We start from the raw sequence: 18479 nt of genomic DNA, 5'->3' as shown, positions 1-18479 counted from the left end.
CCTCTCCCCTAAAGATGGACTCAATAATTGGGATCCATGCTTGTTGCTGCCTGTGTGCATCCTTTCTAGTCTTATCCTCGACCAACCTACCTTGGCCTCTCGTGTCCTTGCATTTGCACAGCGTCAGAACTGTTCGACTCAAAACTAGTGCCATTCTCCTTAACCAAATGCTAGTGGTAGCCTTTAGCATGTCTTGGTCAATCTGCTAGGCATCGATCATTCGTGTATAGGAGTAAAAACAGAGGGGTTCGGAATTTTACCTGTCACCTTTACTAAGGTTAATTCTTTCTGTGCTGCCCGCTATGGCTATCATTTAACAATATTTATCATTTTCCATGACAAATGTAAAACGCACCAAGGCTTGTTCTCACATCACATAACCATCCGGAGGTCATGGGCTGGCCCACGCCGGCGCGGGTCCCACCTTCAGAGACGCGTGCGCGCGCGCGCCGAGCGTTATTAGCACGCTCTCCACTCTCGCTAGTGAAGGCTGTAGGAGAGGAGCCTTTCCCTCCCGCGAGCACAGCACGCTACGAATCGCCCGTGGTAATTGCTCGGCCGCGGCGGCCATTAGAAGGCGCTAATCACGCCCAGAATTTAAGAGCCCCCGCCTTGGCCTCAGCCCTCGGCTCACGCACCTGCCTACCTACCTGCGTTGTTGCCTTCTTCGCTTCGTCCCCCCTGTGGGCTGTGGGCTGTGGCTGTGGCCGCACCGCAGCGGCGGCGGCGGCAGAGGTGAACAGCGACCGGCGGGCGACTGCGCTTTCCGCGGCCTTGTCTGGTCCGGACTCCGGAGCCGGGGGGCGGCAGCGCAGCGGCTCGCGGGATCCCCCCGAACCCCATGCGGCGGCCTCGGTGTCAGGTAATGGAGGATTTCACACCCCTGTTGTCATTCTCTCTGGTTTCTGGTTCTGCTACTAGGGTGCGCTGCTTGGAGTCGGAGGATTTTGGCGGCTGGTTCGGGTGTGTTTGGTAGCTAGTGCGGAATTCTGCAATGCGGAGCAGTTTTGTCGGGCTCTGGTGCTTTGATGAGCAGTTCTTGGTATCCTTCCGTTTTGATCCGAGGTGCTCAGTTGGAAACTTTGGAGATCCAGTTCAAATTTGAACAGCCCCAAAATTTAGCCACGGAATACACCTCGTCCAAACACTTCCTTAAGCTTTGGACCAGCGACGCGCGATTTCCTTCAATTCATCTACGCCGTGGTCAGGTGTTTTATCTTTTCTTGTTCTGGCGCTGCCAAGTTTCGGATTTCATAAACTTGTTCGCCTGACTGTCGTTGTTCCGTAGAAGAAGCTGGAATTATGCACTGTCGATGCTGGACCTTCGATTCAGCTTTTGTCTCACATAAATTTTGTTTTTGAGCGCCGCAGCTCTTCAAAAGTGCTCCCCTTTTCTCAGTCTCAGCTTTTTTTGGGGGTCTGTAACTGCTCGGTGGTGGCCTCTCTTTTCTTGCCTCTCCCTTTCTTTTCTGTGGTGAAGTTTAAATTCCCGCTTTGATCGCATTTTTTAACGGATCTGACGGCTTCTGATGATTACCGACAGTTTCTCCTTTTTTGGCCTCTCCTTCCTATATATATTTTTCCTTCGCTTTTACTTTTCTGCTCCGTTCACTGTCACTGATGCAGCGAAGCTTGATAGAACATGTCCTGATTTCAGCTTGTGTAGGCCAGAAGCCTAGTCTTCTTCTTTTCCCTTGCTCTAAACAGATCGCTAATTGTGTTCGTGTTTTGTTCTGGTAGGGCCGAAAGTTGCTGGATTCTGCATATACAGTCCTGTGATAAATTATTAACTTCGAGAACCTCAGTTTCAGCGATAGAAAATAAACACTTTCGGTTTCGGTGCTCTAGCTGATTCTTTGGGCCACAGGAGTATTCTTTTCTTTCTTGTTCATTTCACTTTAGTCTGTCTTCTGTTTTACTTGCCTGTACATGTTGTTATCCTTTCCTTTGGATTGCAACTCGTTTGAGTTGTTGGCATGTGAATGGGTTGTTGAGAAGAAGGCTGCTGTTCCCGGGTGTGTATGCCTGTATCTGGTTTCGTGCTTAGGGATCCACCTGCAGCGTGGAAGGTTGGAATTTTGTGTCTGAAACCTTGACCCAAAAGCAAAGGATAGGTGCTGAGATTGAGGGCTTGATGCTTCAAATAGAATTGACTCGATGAAATTTTTCATGGTATTAGCTTCCACCTTCCAGTGATTGAAAATTATTTCATATTAGTGTTCTAGAACCGTGCGCTCTTTACCACTTCTCAGGTGTGGTGTTGTGCAAAAGTTTGAGAACCTTGTGTTCCATTGTCCTGGCTATTATTTGTAGATTTACTGATGTATTCTGAATCTTATTATCTTAAGACAAATCAAACCAAACAACGCCTTTTAACATCCTTTTCGGTTTTTGGCATTATAGATCAACTTTCAGCTATGCTGTTATGCCTGGATTTTAAATGTTATGGCAAATGTTTTCAGGGTTTGCCAGCAGAGTCCACCCAACTATGATGAATTAGACACCCCGTACATAATGGCGACGGAAGTCAATCAAACTTATTTTTCATGGTCACAAGGAGGGTCAACTGAACGGGATGGTCCTCAAGTAAGTTTTTATAGTTTATTTATGCTATGTGAAATTAGCTCATTTGGGTTAAAAAGAGAGAATAAGTACAATTTTGTTCTCGACAACTTTACTGCTAGTAGTCTCACCACTCTTTTCTGTTGCATTTCTTTACTTTTGTTAGGGAGTATCTGTATCTCAGACACTTGATCATGGTTCCATTTCCTTCGGAAGATTTGAGTTAGAGTCACTATCGTGGGAGAAGTGGTCCGTATTTACTAATGACAGACGCAATGAAGAATTTGGAAAATTCAATGGTTTAGTCGCTCAGAAAAAGGCTTATTTTGAAGAGTATTACAAGAAGATCAGGGAACTAAAGGCTTCACAGCAGCAAAACCAGCAAACTGAACTTATTCTGGAATACAGTGGTGATGGTAGCGACTCTAGCCAGACAGCAGAAGATGAGCAGGGTGCTGATCTTGAAACTCCCACTGGATCTGGAGCTGCTGTGGATGTTTATGTGGAAGAAGCTCTGCATGAAACTATGTCAGAGCACGGACTGCAGTGCTATGATGACCAAGGAAACGAAAACTTCGATACAGAATTTTCCTCATCTAATCTTTCTTCATCAGGTGTTCTGCAGCAAACTGATGTTAGAGGAGCTGTTCGTGGTAGCAGTTCTACCAGTAAAATGGATGCAGGGAAGAAGAATGCTGGTTCTGTTCATGGTGATACTAGAACCACATATGAAGCTGCAAGGACTCCTAGAAGAATTATTGAGAAAGACTCCAGGCTCAGACACAGTCCCAAGATAATACCCAAATCCATCAAAACCCTTTCAAAAAGTGCTATGGACTACACTAGTGAGGTAATACCATGAATTTTGTTTCTGCATTTGTTTATCTTATATATAAAATTTTGCTGCTTTCTACTTGCACACACTATAACCTTCTGAGTACATACATACTAGTAGTACAAATGAATTGGTGTTTATTTGATTCCACTCTCAACTTGTGTTTCTCTGCTCACTAATTTGTATTCACTAACTAGATGAGTGCATGTTGTCTTGTGTGCCCACCAATATGAATTGTTTATTAAGTTGTTACTCATTACACATTTTACATGAATAATTTCAGAGGCCTGGTTCAATGAAGCCCAATACAAGTATGAACCAGAAGGCTAAGCTGGTGCAAAGGTCAAGTGCAGCAGCCCAGAAGATGTGTGGCCCTACAGAAGGGAGCAAGCATACAGGTCTCAGAAGACCTTCCTCAGCAGGTGCGCGACGGCCCTCTACTGGAGACCGACATGCAATTGCCAAGGAGAATTCACAATTGCCTGCAGTTGTTTCCACCCCACGACGACCTTCCACTGCTGAGAGACGCCCAGTCACCCGAGATCGTGCACAGAAGGAAGCCAATGTCACCACACCACGTCGACCTTCTACTTCTGAAAGACTCCCCGTCAAAAGAGAAAATGCAGCGAAGCATAATGATATTTCCGCTGTACGTCGACCCTCTACAGGAGAGAGGCGTGCTATTACTAGAGATAGTGTTGTGAGAACGGATGTGAAGACGCCTAGTAAGGCAAGAGCAACTGTGGCTCATCCGAAGGGTGAAACAACTACAGTGGTATGCTCCAGACCTTTGTCATCATATCAGACTTTTTCAGCATAAGAGTAACTGAAGCACCTAATGTGGCATTTGTAGTTTGAAGTATCTTTTCTTTGAGGCAATCACTAGTTCATAGCATCTTCATTTGGACTGATGCTTACTCACATGCTCGGTTATCATGTGAAAGCTCAACTGCAGCAAAACATAACATTTTACATGTTCATGCAGGGTAATACGAAAAAGGCTGTCACTCCCAATGCTGCTAGAAGTGGCAAGCTGGAAACAAAAAGGTTACTCCTACACACCAAATTGACAGATTCTTGGAAGTGCTAGTTTTATGTCTCGGATTTTGATTGCATTGTTTCTTTACCTGCTTCATTGAACAGCAATAACAACAGACTGAAGGGACCTTCAGTATTGGACAGCCATTCTACTAGGTCAAAAAGAATGGACTTGCAAGCATCTGGCAAGCAGAAATCGAGGTGCTAATCTGCATTAATGTTGGAAAATGATGCTTATAAAATATGATTGTAAAAGTTGTATTTGCCATATTTCCTGATTATAACTTCTGGTTTTGTAGTTCTGTTAACCTTCCTCCAAGGAAAATTTTCAGTTCTACTGCCGGAGAACCAGCAGTTGAAACCATTTCTAGGTCAAAAAAGAAAGAGGTAATTGCTCATGATCTAGTTATGATTATTGCCTCTTTTTATGCATGTGTGTCACGCAAAATTGACAGTTTCAAGTTTCAACTTTCAACTAAATGTTTACCCTGTTCATGTAAGTAGTTATAGCAGTCGCTATTACTTTGAACACCTAGTATCTGGTAATTTTGTGAACTATATCTCATCATTCTTTAGAAAAACAATACATTTCGATTCAGGGGCTAATTTCTGTTTTCTGCCGAATGCTGATAAATCCTATCAGTCCAACTGTATGTTCGTTTGTAGTAGCCATAGGCCATAGCGGCAAACACATAAGCCTGATCACATTTGGCATACTGATGTGCCCAGCAGTGTTGCTGGATGTCTGGGTTTTGCATAGTTTAGGGCTCCTGGGAAAAGGTTCTAAGAATCCTTTATCATGTCATAGGTTACCACATGCCACCAAATCTTAGCAAACCATCTTTCTGGAAACAGTTATAGCTGAACTGGGGTAGTGGAAGTAGTGTAAAATCTCGCATCAACAGTAAAATCGTACTCACTAACAGCTACTAACAACTTTTATGTAGGGCGTTCAGGCGACAGTGCAATCTCGAGCATCCACTTCAAAGAGAACAACTCCTTTGCAGACTGGAAACTTAAAGGCGAGGGCTCCAAATGTATGAATTTCTACACATCACAGCATATTCTCGTTATGACTTATTAGAATTCCAATCTATAAGATACAGAGACCGGATCAATATTTCGTCTGGAAATAAAGCTTCCTTTCTCTACAAAAAATGGAATTCTAAGATATTCATTTGTTGGTGAGGATGTTTTCGCATCAGATTTGACCTTTTGCCATACTCACTTTTGCAGCCACCAGCACCGCCTGCGCCACCTCCACCACGTCGGACATCACGAATGATAAGCAAACCAACTGGTGCCTCATCGATTGTCGGAAGAAAGCCAAAGTATGCTACTCATCATGAACACCAAAAGGCCATCTTACTACGCCTCGCTGCAATCTCATCAAATACGCGCTTTTCACATCCGTGCATTCTTACCGAGGCTATCTCATCCATCCAATGCAGGGCTTCAGCACCACAATGGCACTGATGCAGTGTAGAGCAGGAAAAGCCGTTCAGTCTAGTGGCCTGCAGAACATGATGGATCTGAGCGACGTCATTACTTGCCTTCCTTTGTATGGTGTACCTCAGTATCTGTAAAAAATCTCAGTACCTCCGTTGGCCCGTCTCTTCCGTCTCTTCCTTTGCAGAGCAGCTAGTCCCGAAGTGTAGTCTAGTGTATGTAGTCGCGCGTATCATATCCACCGGTGCCTAGTTTCGTTGTCCACAAGGAACTTAGAACAGTGTAAATACCTGGAAATAAATTCGCGGTTTAGCTAAAGTAAGTTTCAGCCCAAAATTTGTGAACATCTATGTATGTCATTAGCAATGGAAGCCCTCTTTTCTCTTTCTTAGTTCTTTTTTTTTTGTCGGATTCTTCTTTTTTTTGTTGTTGAAAGGGTTATTGGCAACCTTTTGATTCTAAGATGAACCTGAACTTTCCCTGTTTTCATCGGTTGTTTTGGTCGTCAAAAGCATGGAAATTTTGCTGTATGATGAAATGAGAGGCCTAGGCATCCCCAGGGGCCATGCCCAGTTGAAGGCTGTTTGCGTGGAAGCTTAAAATGCTCACTGGCTGAGGCTACGAAATTGCTGTGTCGCAAACTGCCAGAAGCCCAGAACCAGGCAGCACAGCCGAACGGGACGGTGTTGGCCCCGTCCCCTTCACGCTTGGCACTTTGGCAGGAACAGGGAAGCTCTCCCGCCGCCCGCGTGTACAGGCAGGCAGCACAGCCGAGCCGACAGGGCACGACTGGATGCGCAGCGCGCGTCAGGGGGGCATGGCCGGGGAGGAGCGACGAGCAGCGCTTTCCGATCAGAAAAGATGCGGGCGGGATCTGAGCCGAGCGCAGGCATGGCATATGCATATGCATCCCGCGTGCAGGCGGTACGAGGTTGGGGTCGGTCGTCTCCCCCCAGGACCGCACGGCACGGCGGAGCGGAGGCATCCAATGATACCCGCGTCGGCGCTCTCCCTCTCTCGCCAAAGCGCCCGCCCATGATTAACCGTGGCTCGCAAGGCTGTGAAAGATTTGATGAGCGAAAAAGGGCCGTGAACCGACGACGATGCACTAGTGCCCTTGCCTGCCTGACTGCCGGCGGATCCCCCGCCTCCGTCCAGCGCTGCCTGCCTCCGTCGGCGGAGCGCAGATCCATGGCCAGGGGGACCTGCGATATATACGTGCGGACGTGCCTCCGTGCGTGCCGCGGTGCCGTCGCGTCGCGTTGGACGGACCTAGCTAGCGTTTCTCATTAACAACTGAGCGAGCAGACTCGGTATGCATCCTGCAGCTGCAGCCCGGTTGAACGGCTGAATAATGGGTGCACAGTGCATTATCGCGCAGCAAAGACAGGCTTACAGTAGTTAAGTGCAGCGCAAGACATAATCAACAATGAAATGTGTACAAATAACATATATGTTGTTTTATTACCTAAACACATTGCCAAGAGTATTGTGCTGTTACAATGCCCGAGACATGCATCTCCTCCACCTTAGTCTCGAAGGAGCTCAAGCATAAATATTGTGATCCCATGGACATAGGGGGATCACCATCATCAGCCTTGTGGTATGCAAGTATTCCAAGTGGTATCGAGTCCGCGGTTCTCAAGTCCAAAAGCCCATAAGTAGCATACAAATGGGTGTTACAAGTGGTATTAATTAAGCCGCTACTACGAATGGTGTCAAGTTGGATTTTTTTGTTCTTATTCCTATTATTTGGTCGGATTTTTTATGTGTATAATATCTATACACTATATTTAAGAAAAACCTGACCAAATAATAGGAAAAGCTTTCGGTTTGGCTAGACGTGATGTTCTATCTACCATGCCACTTACCACTTAATTTTCATAGCTTCAATATCACTTTGATTTATCAATAGGATTACAAGAGACTCGTCAATGAGAACATCATGTCCACTTTATCATCTTCATAGATTTTGTCTCTAGCAGTGAAGTATATAACCAATTTAAGATGTAACAAAGTTGATTCATCTTGATGCCACGATGTGCTTATAGAGGCTTCTTTTCTACCTTCATTCGCGGCTCTATCTATCCACTACTTCGCTCCTCTTAGAGTTAATTTGTCGATTTAAGCAAATGATACTAGTACTTCTGTAACGTCCCGCCTCCACGAGGCCGGGTCCGCTTACATCTGGCAGCTTTTCTAGGACATAGTCAGTCCCCACAGACCAACACTTCGTCTTTTCTGCACACTTTGTCCTCACTCGCGCGCACCCGGGAAGTACTTCCCGGTCGGTCACTCATCCCTAAATTGCTCTAGGCCAAACACGCTTAACTTTAGAGTTCTTTCGAGATGGGCTTGCAACTTGTTGGTATGAGTCTCTTATTAATCCTATTAAGCCCTGGGCCGGGTGTTACATCCTCACCCCCTTAAGAGATCGACGTCCTCGTCGATCAACCCCAAGCCAGGAACGTCCCTCTTGGCCACGTCCGTGCATCCAGTGCCAGCGCATATGCCATGTTGTGTGACCACTTCGGATCCACACCAGCCATGCACACCATGCCTGCGCAACTGCGACACACGCGCCCGTGAAACCGCGAGGGTTGGCTCTGATACCATTCTGTAACGTCCCGCCTCCACGAGGCCGGGTCCGCTTACATCTGGCAGCTTTTCTAGGACATAGTCAGTCCCCACAGACCAACACTTCGTCTTTTCTGCACACTTTGTCCTCACTCGCGCGCACCCGGGAAGTACTTTCCGGTCGGTCACCCATCCCTAAATTGCTCTAGGCCAAGCACGCTTAACTTTAGAGTTCTTTCGAGATGGGCTTCCGGAAAAGAAGTTGCAACTTGTTGGTATAAGTCTTCTATTAATACTATTAAGCCCTGGGCCGGGTGTTACAACTTCATGCCACTAGTTTATTTTTGTGGTACTTAGCTCATGAGTTCACCACTCATCGCCCTTGGATGCACCAACTCTTCCATGGATCTAGTAATGTTTTGGCTTACTTTTTTTTGACCATTTGTTGTAGTCAAGTTGGCGATTTGATATAAATAAGTAATGAAAGTATAAAGGGAAAGTTGATATATACTTCCTCGATTCTAGTATACATGACCTAAATCCCTCGAAGCCAAGATCAAGAGAAGAGAGTTTAGCTACAAGCTTTCCTTCCACACATGTAGATGGAAAACTTTTCCCCTGCTAACTTTTTCTCCTGCATAACACCATGCATCCATACATGGTAACTGCGTTAACTTCAGTTTGGCCCATGATCACAAGCGAGCAAAAGCTTCAATTCACATGAAGAAGACATAGTCACACAACGCTTGCGCATTGGGAGCTCTAGTTGGGCTTGTCGTTGCATGCATCGATGCATGCATACATTGAGCACTCATGACTAGCCGCCTTGTCTCATGACCAATTTTCTTGCCTATCCTTAAGCCTCCTTTTGACACGTTCTTTGCTATCATCATCACCTATGTAGTCAGAGTGCGAGTGAGTGGAAATGTAACACTCATTGTATGAGAGAGATGCAAGTAGCGGGTTGCAAGAGTACTAATACGTATACCCAACTCGCGTGAGAGGCTCTAATGTTTCCTAATAGAATGTGAAAGAGTCTAAGTAACGATGGTTGCATAAGTATTAGCACTGTAGTACATGTAACTAGTTCACGTGAGGGGATCTAATGTCTACTAATGAAACACGAAAGAGTCTAACAATTAGTAATAAATGTGGTATGTATAGATAAGTAGCCTATGCAAGCTCATAAGTCGTGTGCCTTGTATTTTAGGACATGAAAAAACAGAAAAAATAATGAACTATGTTCCAAAATAAGTTTCTAGGATTGGACACGAAAACCAATACAAGATGATAAATTACATAAATAGCCTTATACTATAAAAATGTTAGTCCAAGGATCCACATGGTGTTGTAGCTATTGTGCTTGCCATTCATGCTTAGCGTCCGCTACACTCTAGATTCAATCAGACAGATAGCCACAAGATGAGGACTAACAAAGCTTCTGGAGAGCCTCCACAATCTAGAGAAAATCTCTGTTGGTTTATTTTCTTTCCTTTTTTTTATGGGACTTTTTTCTTGGTCCCACACGAACTTGGTGTTTCAGTTGTGCTATCATGCTGGTGCCATAGATAGATACAATATCCTATATGACCTATGTACCTATTAATTTGAAATAAATTTTGAATCATAGAAGCATTTTAGGGCGCTTTTGGTTCTTAGCTCTACCGCGCCATAACTCATCTCACCACATCTTAGGCACGTTGTGCTGGTGTTTACTTCACGCCATAACTTCGGCAGGGCGCACACGTGCCTCAACTTCGTAGTTTGATTTTGTCGCCTCCTCTCGCCAAAAGCATGGCAGACGTTTTGTCCACCGTAGCTTCGGTGTAACTAGAAGTTTGGTTCGGTGAACTAAGACTAAGAACCAAACACGTCCTTACTTTGGAATGGAGGAAGCACGATGTATATGAAGCCTTACCGTGAAGACTAAAGAGCCCTCAGCCACTGCGGTCTCACGTTCAAGAGCATCAATGTTGAATGCAACGAAAACATAACCATTGGCAAATGCAAGAAGCTTGAAATTTGGTGGAATGTGTTGGTGCACGCACCATTTTTTGGGTGCCACGCAGGCTCGGGTGGGGGCGACCGAGGCTGGAGGTTCGGCGACTACCGAGCCGCAGGACAACTGGAGACAGCCTGTCTCGCACCCCCCTCCTCTTCTTCGCTCTGTCTCCGCTCTCTCTCCTCCCCGCCCCGTTCTCCCTTTCTCTCTCTCTCTCCTCCTCCCCCCCTCTCTCTTCCCCCATTCCCCACTCCCCCACTTCTCCATCTCCGTCTCTAGGGCTCCATTCCCCTGCACCTCCGCCGCCGCCGGATCCCACCTCGCCTCGCCGCCGACGCCGCTTCGTCATCAGAATCACCGGATTCGGTGGTGTTTCTCGGCTGCCTCAGCTTCCGCGCCGGGAGGCCCCTGGCGGCGCTCCCCGCCGCCCTCCGGCCTTCGCTGAGGTGATTTGCTTGGAGCTTGAGCAGTTTTTCCTAAGCTTTTCAGGCAACTTCTCTTGGTGATCTAGTGCTTACTCAGGTGGTTAACGGTCTGGGTTTGAGCCTTTTTACCCGTGGGGAACGAACAAATATGTTGCTTATTGGAGTATTTAAGGGTTAACAAGTGCTATTCTTGCTAGTATTTCTGAAATGTTGAGGGGTTAAAAAGTTTCTGTGTTTTAATGCGGAAATGGTAAAGCTTTTAGTTAGCTGATTGCCTGATTCAAGTAATCTACCAACTTAAATGCCCTAGATTAAGTGCCTATTAATTCAGCTGATCAAATTATGTACTTCAGTACGGTATTAACTGCACACATAATCACTAATGGATTTGTCCTAGTATGAGCACTGGAGGTTTATGGTATAATCAGCTTAAATCAAATGAAATTTGCGATTGAGGTGTGTGTGGGGGTGAAGACAAAATTGCTTTCTTGGTATATTTAAGTCTTGGTTAATATGCTCTAGTGTTGTCATTAATCTTATACAGTTATTTGTTGAATGCAGTCCTCTAGAAGCTGGCCATTGCTGAGACTTGAGAAGGCTGCTGCTGAGTATATGGTATTTGTGGGCCATTGTGCTGTCCATGCGAGCGGAGAGCATGCGTGGCAACTGTGCTTCGGGTGATGCCCCTGACCAGAGTAGCTGCCGATGCATTCGGTGTGTTGACAATCGCACTGTTTGCGCTGTTTGCTGCTCTGGGCCTCTTCTGCATTTTCCAGTCAGTCTACTTCAGGTGTCGGATTCGGAGAGGACCCCCCTTCCTTCCGCTTGGTTACTTTAACGGCCCATGGGTGACTCGCATTGCTCTGATTCTGATCACAATTTGGTGGGGAGTAGGTGAGATAGTGAGATTGAGCTTCTTGAAGAAAAAGTTGTTCTCCAGCTTAACATGGCAGAGGAACATATGTGATGTGTACATACTTTCCAATCTAGGGTTTGCAGAGCCAGGGATCTTCTTTGCATTTGCTTTTCTGCTCCATGGCTCGTTACAAAAGAAGGAGCTGGGCACTTTAAACCAAAGATGGAATTGGAAGACCATGGCCTACATGTTGATTTTCTGCATTCCAGTGTTCTCAGTGCAGGCAATCCTAGTGTTTGTTGGGCCAAAGTTTGTTAGAGATGAGAACCATGATCTTGGGAGAAGGAAGATTGCTAAATACTTCATACGGACGTACTCACCGGTTGGAGATACCAGTGTTTGCACTTACCCATTGTTTGGCACCATTTTTCTTGGACTTGTAGATGCTTTCCTGATGAGCTATGTATCATATGTTGGATCACGGGTGCTGTCCTTGGTTATTAACAAGTCACTGCGAAGGAGGGTTTATCTACTGATGGTGTCAGTGCTCTGCTTCCTTCCTTTCAGGGTGCTTCTCCTCGGGTTTTCAGTGCTGCCCAAGCCAGGAGATGTTGCCTTTGAGGGTATTATCTTCCTGTCATTTTTGATGATGCTGTCATGCACAACTGTTGGGATACTTTTACTGGTTTACTACCCTGTAGCTGATTCATTGGCCCTCCGAGATATAGGCCAGAGGGACATAGCAGAAATGGTGCCTTATGATGATTACTACTATGAAGGTGCATCACTTGTGGCCAACCAGAGTTTCCGAGAAATTGAGCGGAATTCTGACACTTCAACGAAGCGGGGATCCATATCCTTCCGCACAATGATCAGAGAAGACCAGCTTCAGCAGGATGGTACAGATGAGATTGGCTTCTCATCTCGCAGTGGTGTCCATATTGGATCACCCTCAGGCTCTTCGCCAAGCGCAGCAATGCCGATGCTCCCTCTCAAGGAAATCCCTAGATACTAAGAAGTATTCACCTGTGCCTTTTTCCCCTCTTCTATGTTCTCCCCCTTTTTTCCCTTCTCTTTCCTCTTACTACCTTAATGATAACAGTTTTGTGGCAATCAAAAGGTTTTTGTAAAGTTTTTTCCAAGTAGCTTAACTCATCATTAGCCCAGTACTCTAATTCCATTTATCAAAGTAGCAAGTAGCTAGATCTTGCAATGGCTGATGAGCTGTGCTCTGGCATTGGCTGGAAGAGGCTGAGTTGGAATTCACTTTTGGTTGGTTTTGCTGCTCCACAACTCATAATATCTTAGCCAATAAGTTACACCATGGACTAGGCTGGAATGGGCCTCTGCTGTGTCGCTTATTCCTTAGCTGTTCCTCTCTGCGACAGCTGTGCGACGAGTATATTATATTTGCTACTTGGCCTTGAATTAAAGCAGGGGCTGCCGGATATAAATCGGTTGGGAGATGTTTAGTATATATATGCTGGGTAAGGACCAAGGACCACCACCAAGGCCTTCCATATCTGTTCAGCCCTTTCTTTTCTATTTGAAAAACAGTTTAACGGTGAAGATATCAAGGTAACTAAAAATGTGTGACCAAATCAAGTTAAATAGCAATTGAAGTTCACTTCAAATTGTTTTTCACCCTGGTTTGGTGTATCATTTTCACCTGTATGTTCAATGAATTTGATATCAGTATATACATGTGGATGGCCGAAGGGCCCAAGACCTGCAATGCTCCTAGCTGACAGACAGCTTGTCTTTGCGAGGATTTTGTCGTGAGCTGGCTTGGCGTTCGTCGCGGTTCACCCCCTCCTGTCTTTATGCCTGTTGACTATGCATGCATAGGTCTGCGGATGTTTCTAGTGTGAATAAAAATGTTTATGCGTGATCTAGATGCCCGTTGCCTGGAATCCAAAGCCCTCCCCGCTGGAATTAGTCAACTGGACAGTGCAGGCCGTGTGTTATTTTTGCCGTTGGCTTCTGTCCTGCCCCAAATTTTCTACTGCACTAGTGTTCCTGTCAGTACATCAACGGATGCCTGAATCGTTCTGCTAGTACCAGAGCTACTCCTGATTCGATCATCCTGAAAGTATGAATGACTGGCACTCTGGCAGATAAGTTCGAACGAACAAACCCCGTTCTTGTTTTTTTTTTCAACAGGCCGTGCCGCCTCTGTTTTTAAGTAAGTTCTAGTGTAGTACCGCTACTGCTAAAGTGCATGTGATGTGTGTTTTTTGATGGTCGGGTAGGTATGATTAGGTTTGTGGGGGCTGCGCTGTGTCTGTGTGTTTCGATTACTCTTTGGAATCACTTCTCACTCAAACAGGAGCAAAGCAAAGTGAACGTTACTACTTGTACTGGGCGAGCTGGGAAAGTCCTCTGACTGAAACGAACATCCCAAAGGGCAAATGTCGCAACAAGATGTCCTGTCGGCGCCTTGTTTCTTCCACCTCTCTCTTCTGTGTGTGTTCGGGCTGTTGAATCTGCGTAAAACAAGTTAAATCCCGAAGAAATTCATGTGGGCGCGCAGCTGGCTGTATTAGACACATGAAACCAGAGTTTTTGCAAGTTGCAAACGCATGAGATGGGATGCGCGTAGTACAGACTGCATGTGCATTGGGAGCATCACAAGCGTTTCCTTAGCACGCCACACTAGCCAACTCGTCCTAGCGCTGCATGGATGTGTCTGGCGATAAATCAATCACCCGATGCCGTTTGTTTAATTAATCATCGAGCACTCCAAACTGTCCTAAAGAAACGGTGAGTTTTTTTTTTTCCCCTTTGGTGATGACGATGATCCATCATCGCGTGGTCCCCGGGCTCCCAATCCCAGGTGGATCGCAGGGTGGAATCGTCCTAGTTGGACGCGCATCTCACTCTCCTCTCCTGCGGAATCGAGGGAAGTGTGAGAGTGAGCTTGCACTAGCACAAGTGGGGAGCTCGTGCGCTTGTCGACGACATTCTCGAGCGGCTTGCCTGCCCGTGGCAGCGACGTCGCCATTGCACATTTGCACCGGCGGCTCTCGGTGCCTCGGTGGGGCGGCTCGTCTCCTACATCAGTTGGGCCTCTCTCTTTTTTTTTCTGAGAAAAATTATCTGGGCCTCTTATGCTGATAAGCTTCCTCATGGATTTAGGCCCACGACGCAGCGTCCGGAGGCCCACCTCCCCGCTCAGCTACACGTGACACAGCGCGCGAGCCCGCCGGCGCCACCCCATTCCCAATACGGGCCCGCTCCACCCGAGTCGAGCCTCCGTATACTCGCGAACGGACGGAAGGGCATTATGGTAACTTGACGAGCCGGGTGCCGCTCGCGTTTCTCGTACGCGGTGTGTGCCTGCCTGCTGCATCGAGCATCGTCTCCTTTAAACGAGAGAACGCAACACCGCAACAGGGCCGTCCGTCTCCGCCGCCGCCACCGCCACCGCCGCCTCCAACTGCGTGCGAACGGGAACCCTAACCCTAGCCCAGGTCCCCCCTGCTTCGTGCTCGGCAGCAATGGCGTCGTTCTCTGAGGCGCCTCCGGGGAACCCAACTGCCGGCGAGAAGATCTTCAAGACCAAGTGCGCGCAGTGCCACACCGTCGACAAGGGCGCCGGCCACAAGCAAGGTGAGCGCCGGGGCCAATCCCTGAGAGTAGTTCTCTGTACCTGATGCCTTTGTAGATCGATCGCTTGTTTTCAAGGGGTGACGGTGACGCCGATACGGATTTTTGTTTTTCGAACGGCTCGTTGCTTCCGGGGTCGTAGTCGTAGTCGTAGCTCGTTCTGCGTGGCGGTCTGATGGTGATGGAGGCTTGCTTTGCTTAGTTGTGATTATCCTAGATCACACGCGATTGCATTCCAGATGCGCGTTTCTCTGGTCGCTAATCCGAGATAGTCCGAAGCCCTTCCTTTTGATCTCTAATTTGTTAGGCTCGTGCATTATAGAACTCAAAAACATTGTATGATTGTGACATTGTGTGGTGCTGTCCAATGTCCACATTAATTAGCCAATAAATCTTTTATCGAGTCCTATTGTATATGCCTGAAGATTTTGAACAGTTGTTTTGCCTGTCCTTGTAATCTATGGACTCTTCAGCTGTTCAGGATACTGCAGTGTCAAGCGCACGCTGGTTTTTAATGTTATTATAGCATTTCACTGACTTGACTTGGCATTCAAACCATCTGAAGCTAGCAATGATAATCGTGTTGATACCTTTCAGGTCCTAATTTGAATGGTCTATTTGGGAGGCAGTCTGGTACAACACCTGGTTACTCTTACTCCACAGCTAACAAGAGCATGGCTGTAATTTGGGAGGAGAACACTTTGTATGACTACCTGCTTAATCCTAAGAAGGTACGGCTAGAGTTCACACTCCCAAAACCTTGATAATTCCTTTCACAGTGTGTCACCAGCATATGTTGCCATCCACACATCCGCTTTGTATGTTGAATGTGCGGCTCTGCCATGTATATCCACAATATAAGATACGGGCACTTGCTGTCTTGGCTGATGGGTTTTATTCCATTTACCTGCTGTAGAGCACATTGATAAGTATGGAATGGGTTGCAAGATTTGTGCTCAGTTGGATTGATAGCACCCTGCAAGCTTGCTCCTGGGATTGCTTATTATACTTCTGTCTGTTTTCAGTCTACAATGTCCTACTCATGAATCAGTGATATTTGCTACTCTAATAATCTGGAGAACAAACTAATACTTCTATCCCATTTTAGTGTTTGATCACTGGTCAGCCAATGCTAGCTGTGAAAGCATCAATACCAAACATGATCCGTATCATTTTGCATACCAATTGTCATATTCGTTCCCTCTTGACTTGTGGACTGCCATTGTGATTTAGGGTCAATTCCTTAAATGAGAAATTTTCCCTTTGATTTACTAAACTATTGTGTTTTCCCTATGCAGTACATTCCTGGAACCAAGATGGTATTCCCTGGACTGAAAAAGCCACAGGAACGTGCTGATCTCATTGCATACCTGAAGAATGCCACTGCCTGATGAGGGTGCTGCTGACTGCTGTGGCTCTAAAGATGAAGAGCAGCAATTCTTTTTGCAGTTAAAATAATGATACAAATTTACTTTAATTTGACAGGTTGGATGAACAAGAAAGTTAAGAACTCCAGGTAGTTCTGTAACTGTTTTGTCTATTGTTGGGGAAAAACGCCCCAGACGAGCTTTTGATTAGTGGTTGAAATGTGACACCACCATAATACTTTTGACCTGATGAGCATTCAAACACACATTTCGGAAGGTTAAGATACCTTTATTATTACATTTTCATGTTCGTTCCTCAATTGCTATCTCTGAAAAGCTATCTGATTTTCCTTATGACTTTATATAATCTTTTAGGCCTTGTTTGGAGAATGGGGGTCTTAGGATCCTAATCCCTAGGATTTAGTACTAAATCATAAAATTTCTAAGAGCAGTTCTCTTCTCCTAAATGGGCTCTTAATGTTAAGCCAAACTGTGGTAGGAGACTAACTATGTATATGTACTGGGAAAATTGTGACCTGTTTGGGAACTGAAAAATAGCTGTGCAACTGCATCTTGAATTCTTGTCCATGCCCAGATCGGTTCTATTCGAAATTATATTACTGATGTCCTCTTCTGTGAATTACCATGCGTGTTTTTTATAAAATATACAGATTTTTTAGTAACTTAGCCATATACCGGTATACCTGACCTTCCCATGATACTCAAATTCTAGTGTCAGTGTGTCACCTTTCATGTGTAGGTGTGTTCTCTCGAGCAAATCATTGTGAGATGTATCGAGATTTCATGATCAGTTTGGTCAGTCGTTAGAAATCACTAGGAAGGGCCTTGTTTTTTCGAACCAGTTGGTTGATACGAGAATAGGAACAAGTGCTAAATCCGTCATGGCTCTATGGCCAAGGCCTCGTGTGTAGGTTTACTCTCTCGAGTGAGTCATCATGAGATGTAAGGCTTGTTTGGGACGACTTAAAATCAGATTTGTGGTTGCCACATCACGAGAAACGACAAAACGATGCCGAAGACACAAAGACTGACAAATTGAACTGTGCTCGTGTTTTTCTGTAGCGCGGCTGTCAAATTGAACTAGTGCTGTAGGTGCTCTCGTGGGTGACTGGTTACTGGAGCTTGTTTTCAGTCAGGAGACCCAGGTTTGAGCCCTGCATCCTCTTAATTAAAAAAGCGGGGTGCAGTCTGCTCCTTCCCGTCAAGTTTAAATTGAACTAGTGCTCGTGTTTTTCTGTAGCGTGGCTCTTCGTTTTGCTAAAATTTGGCTGTTGCTGGTGTTGCTTATGTTGTTATTGTGAGAGAAAAATCTTTGAAAAGTATTGCTGAAGTAGTGCTGAAAAATAAGACGTTTAATCGGTTGATACAACTCTGCATAGAAAGAGCCTGGTTCTTCAATTTAATCTGTCAATGCGAAATCAGGAACACTGTAATGCCAAGATATACTCCTTCGTACACTCTTGCACATGGATTCAAAATCAACAAGAACACCTGTCGTGAATTGCAAGGGGGAAAAAAAACTAAAGTCCATCTCTATGCAAAATGTTGTCCTTGCCTATGCAACGTTAAGCGCAAACTAGTAGTAGAACATGTCCAAGTACTCTCACCCGCATACAAATGAAATATGTCAAAAAGGAACAGCCATGTACTGCATAGAAAATTTTAGTCCATGCACTGCACATGAGCCTTGTCTCTGTTCGTGGCCGTGACCATATCATGGACATGTAAATTGTAATCG

General features: G+C 45.7%; 3 protein-coding genes across 7 annotated transcripts; all 3 read left to right on the top strand.

The window, feature by feature from the left end:
• LOC8061479 (protein WVD2-like 7) lies at positions 482 to 6352 on the top strand. 5 transcript variants are annotated; one of them, XM_021457016.1, is made up of 10 exons: positions 482 to 862; positions 2463 to 2586; positions 2729 to 3412; positions 3681 to 4172; positions 4383 to 4444; positions 4541 to 4636; positions 4735 to 4822; positions 5392 to 5472; positions 5672 to 5766; positions 5887 to 6352. In XM_021457016.1, the coding sequence occupies exons 2-10, from the start codon at positions 2515 to 2517 to the stop codon at positions 5909 to 5911; spliced, it is 1695 nt and encodes a 564-aa protein (XP_021312691.1). In that variant the 5' UTR covers positions 482 to 862; positions 2463 to 2514; the 3' UTR covers positions 5912 to 6352. The 5 variants fall into 5 exon arrangements, with proteins under 5 accessions (XP_021312691.1, XP_002458878.1, XP_021312689.1 ...); XM_002458833.2 differs by having other exon boundaries at positions 5383 to 5472; XM_021457014.1 differs by lacking the exon at positions 482 to 862 and adding an exon at positions 1268 to 1736.
• LOC8061478 lies at positions 10626 to 13010 on the top strand. The gene is made up of 2 exons (XM_002458832.2): positions 10626 to 10909; positions 11450 to 13010. Exon 2 carries the CDS (start codon positions 11569 to 11571, stop codon positions 12757 to 12759), a length of 1191 nt encoding a protein of 396 aa, XP_002458877.1. The 5' UTR covers positions 10626 to 10909; positions 11450 to 11568; the 3' UTR covers positions 12760 to 13010.
• On the top strand, positions 15074 to 17040 carry LOC8061477 (cytochrome c). Its single transcript, XM_002458831.2, has 3 exons — positions 15074 to 15356; positions 15951 to 16084; positions 16652 to 17040. Exons 1-3 carry the CDS (start codon positions 15245 to 15247, stop codon positions 16742 to 16744), a joined length of 339 nt encoding a protein of 112 aa, XP_002458876.1. The 5' UTR covers positions 15074 to 15244; the 3' UTR covers positions 16745 to 17040.

This window comes from Sorghum bicolor, chromosome 3, assembly GCF_000003195.3.
Source record: "Sorghum bicolor cultivar BTx623 chromosome 3, Sorghum_bicolor_NCBIv3, whole genome shotgun sequence".
In the NCBI taxonomy this organism is placed as follows: domain Eukaryota; kingdom Viridiplantae; phylum Streptophyta; class Magnoliopsida; order Poales; family Poaceae; genus Sorghum; species Sorghum bicolor.
The sequence above is the reverse complement of the archived record's forward strand: the minus strand, read 5'-3'. Positions and strand labels throughout refer to the sequence as shown.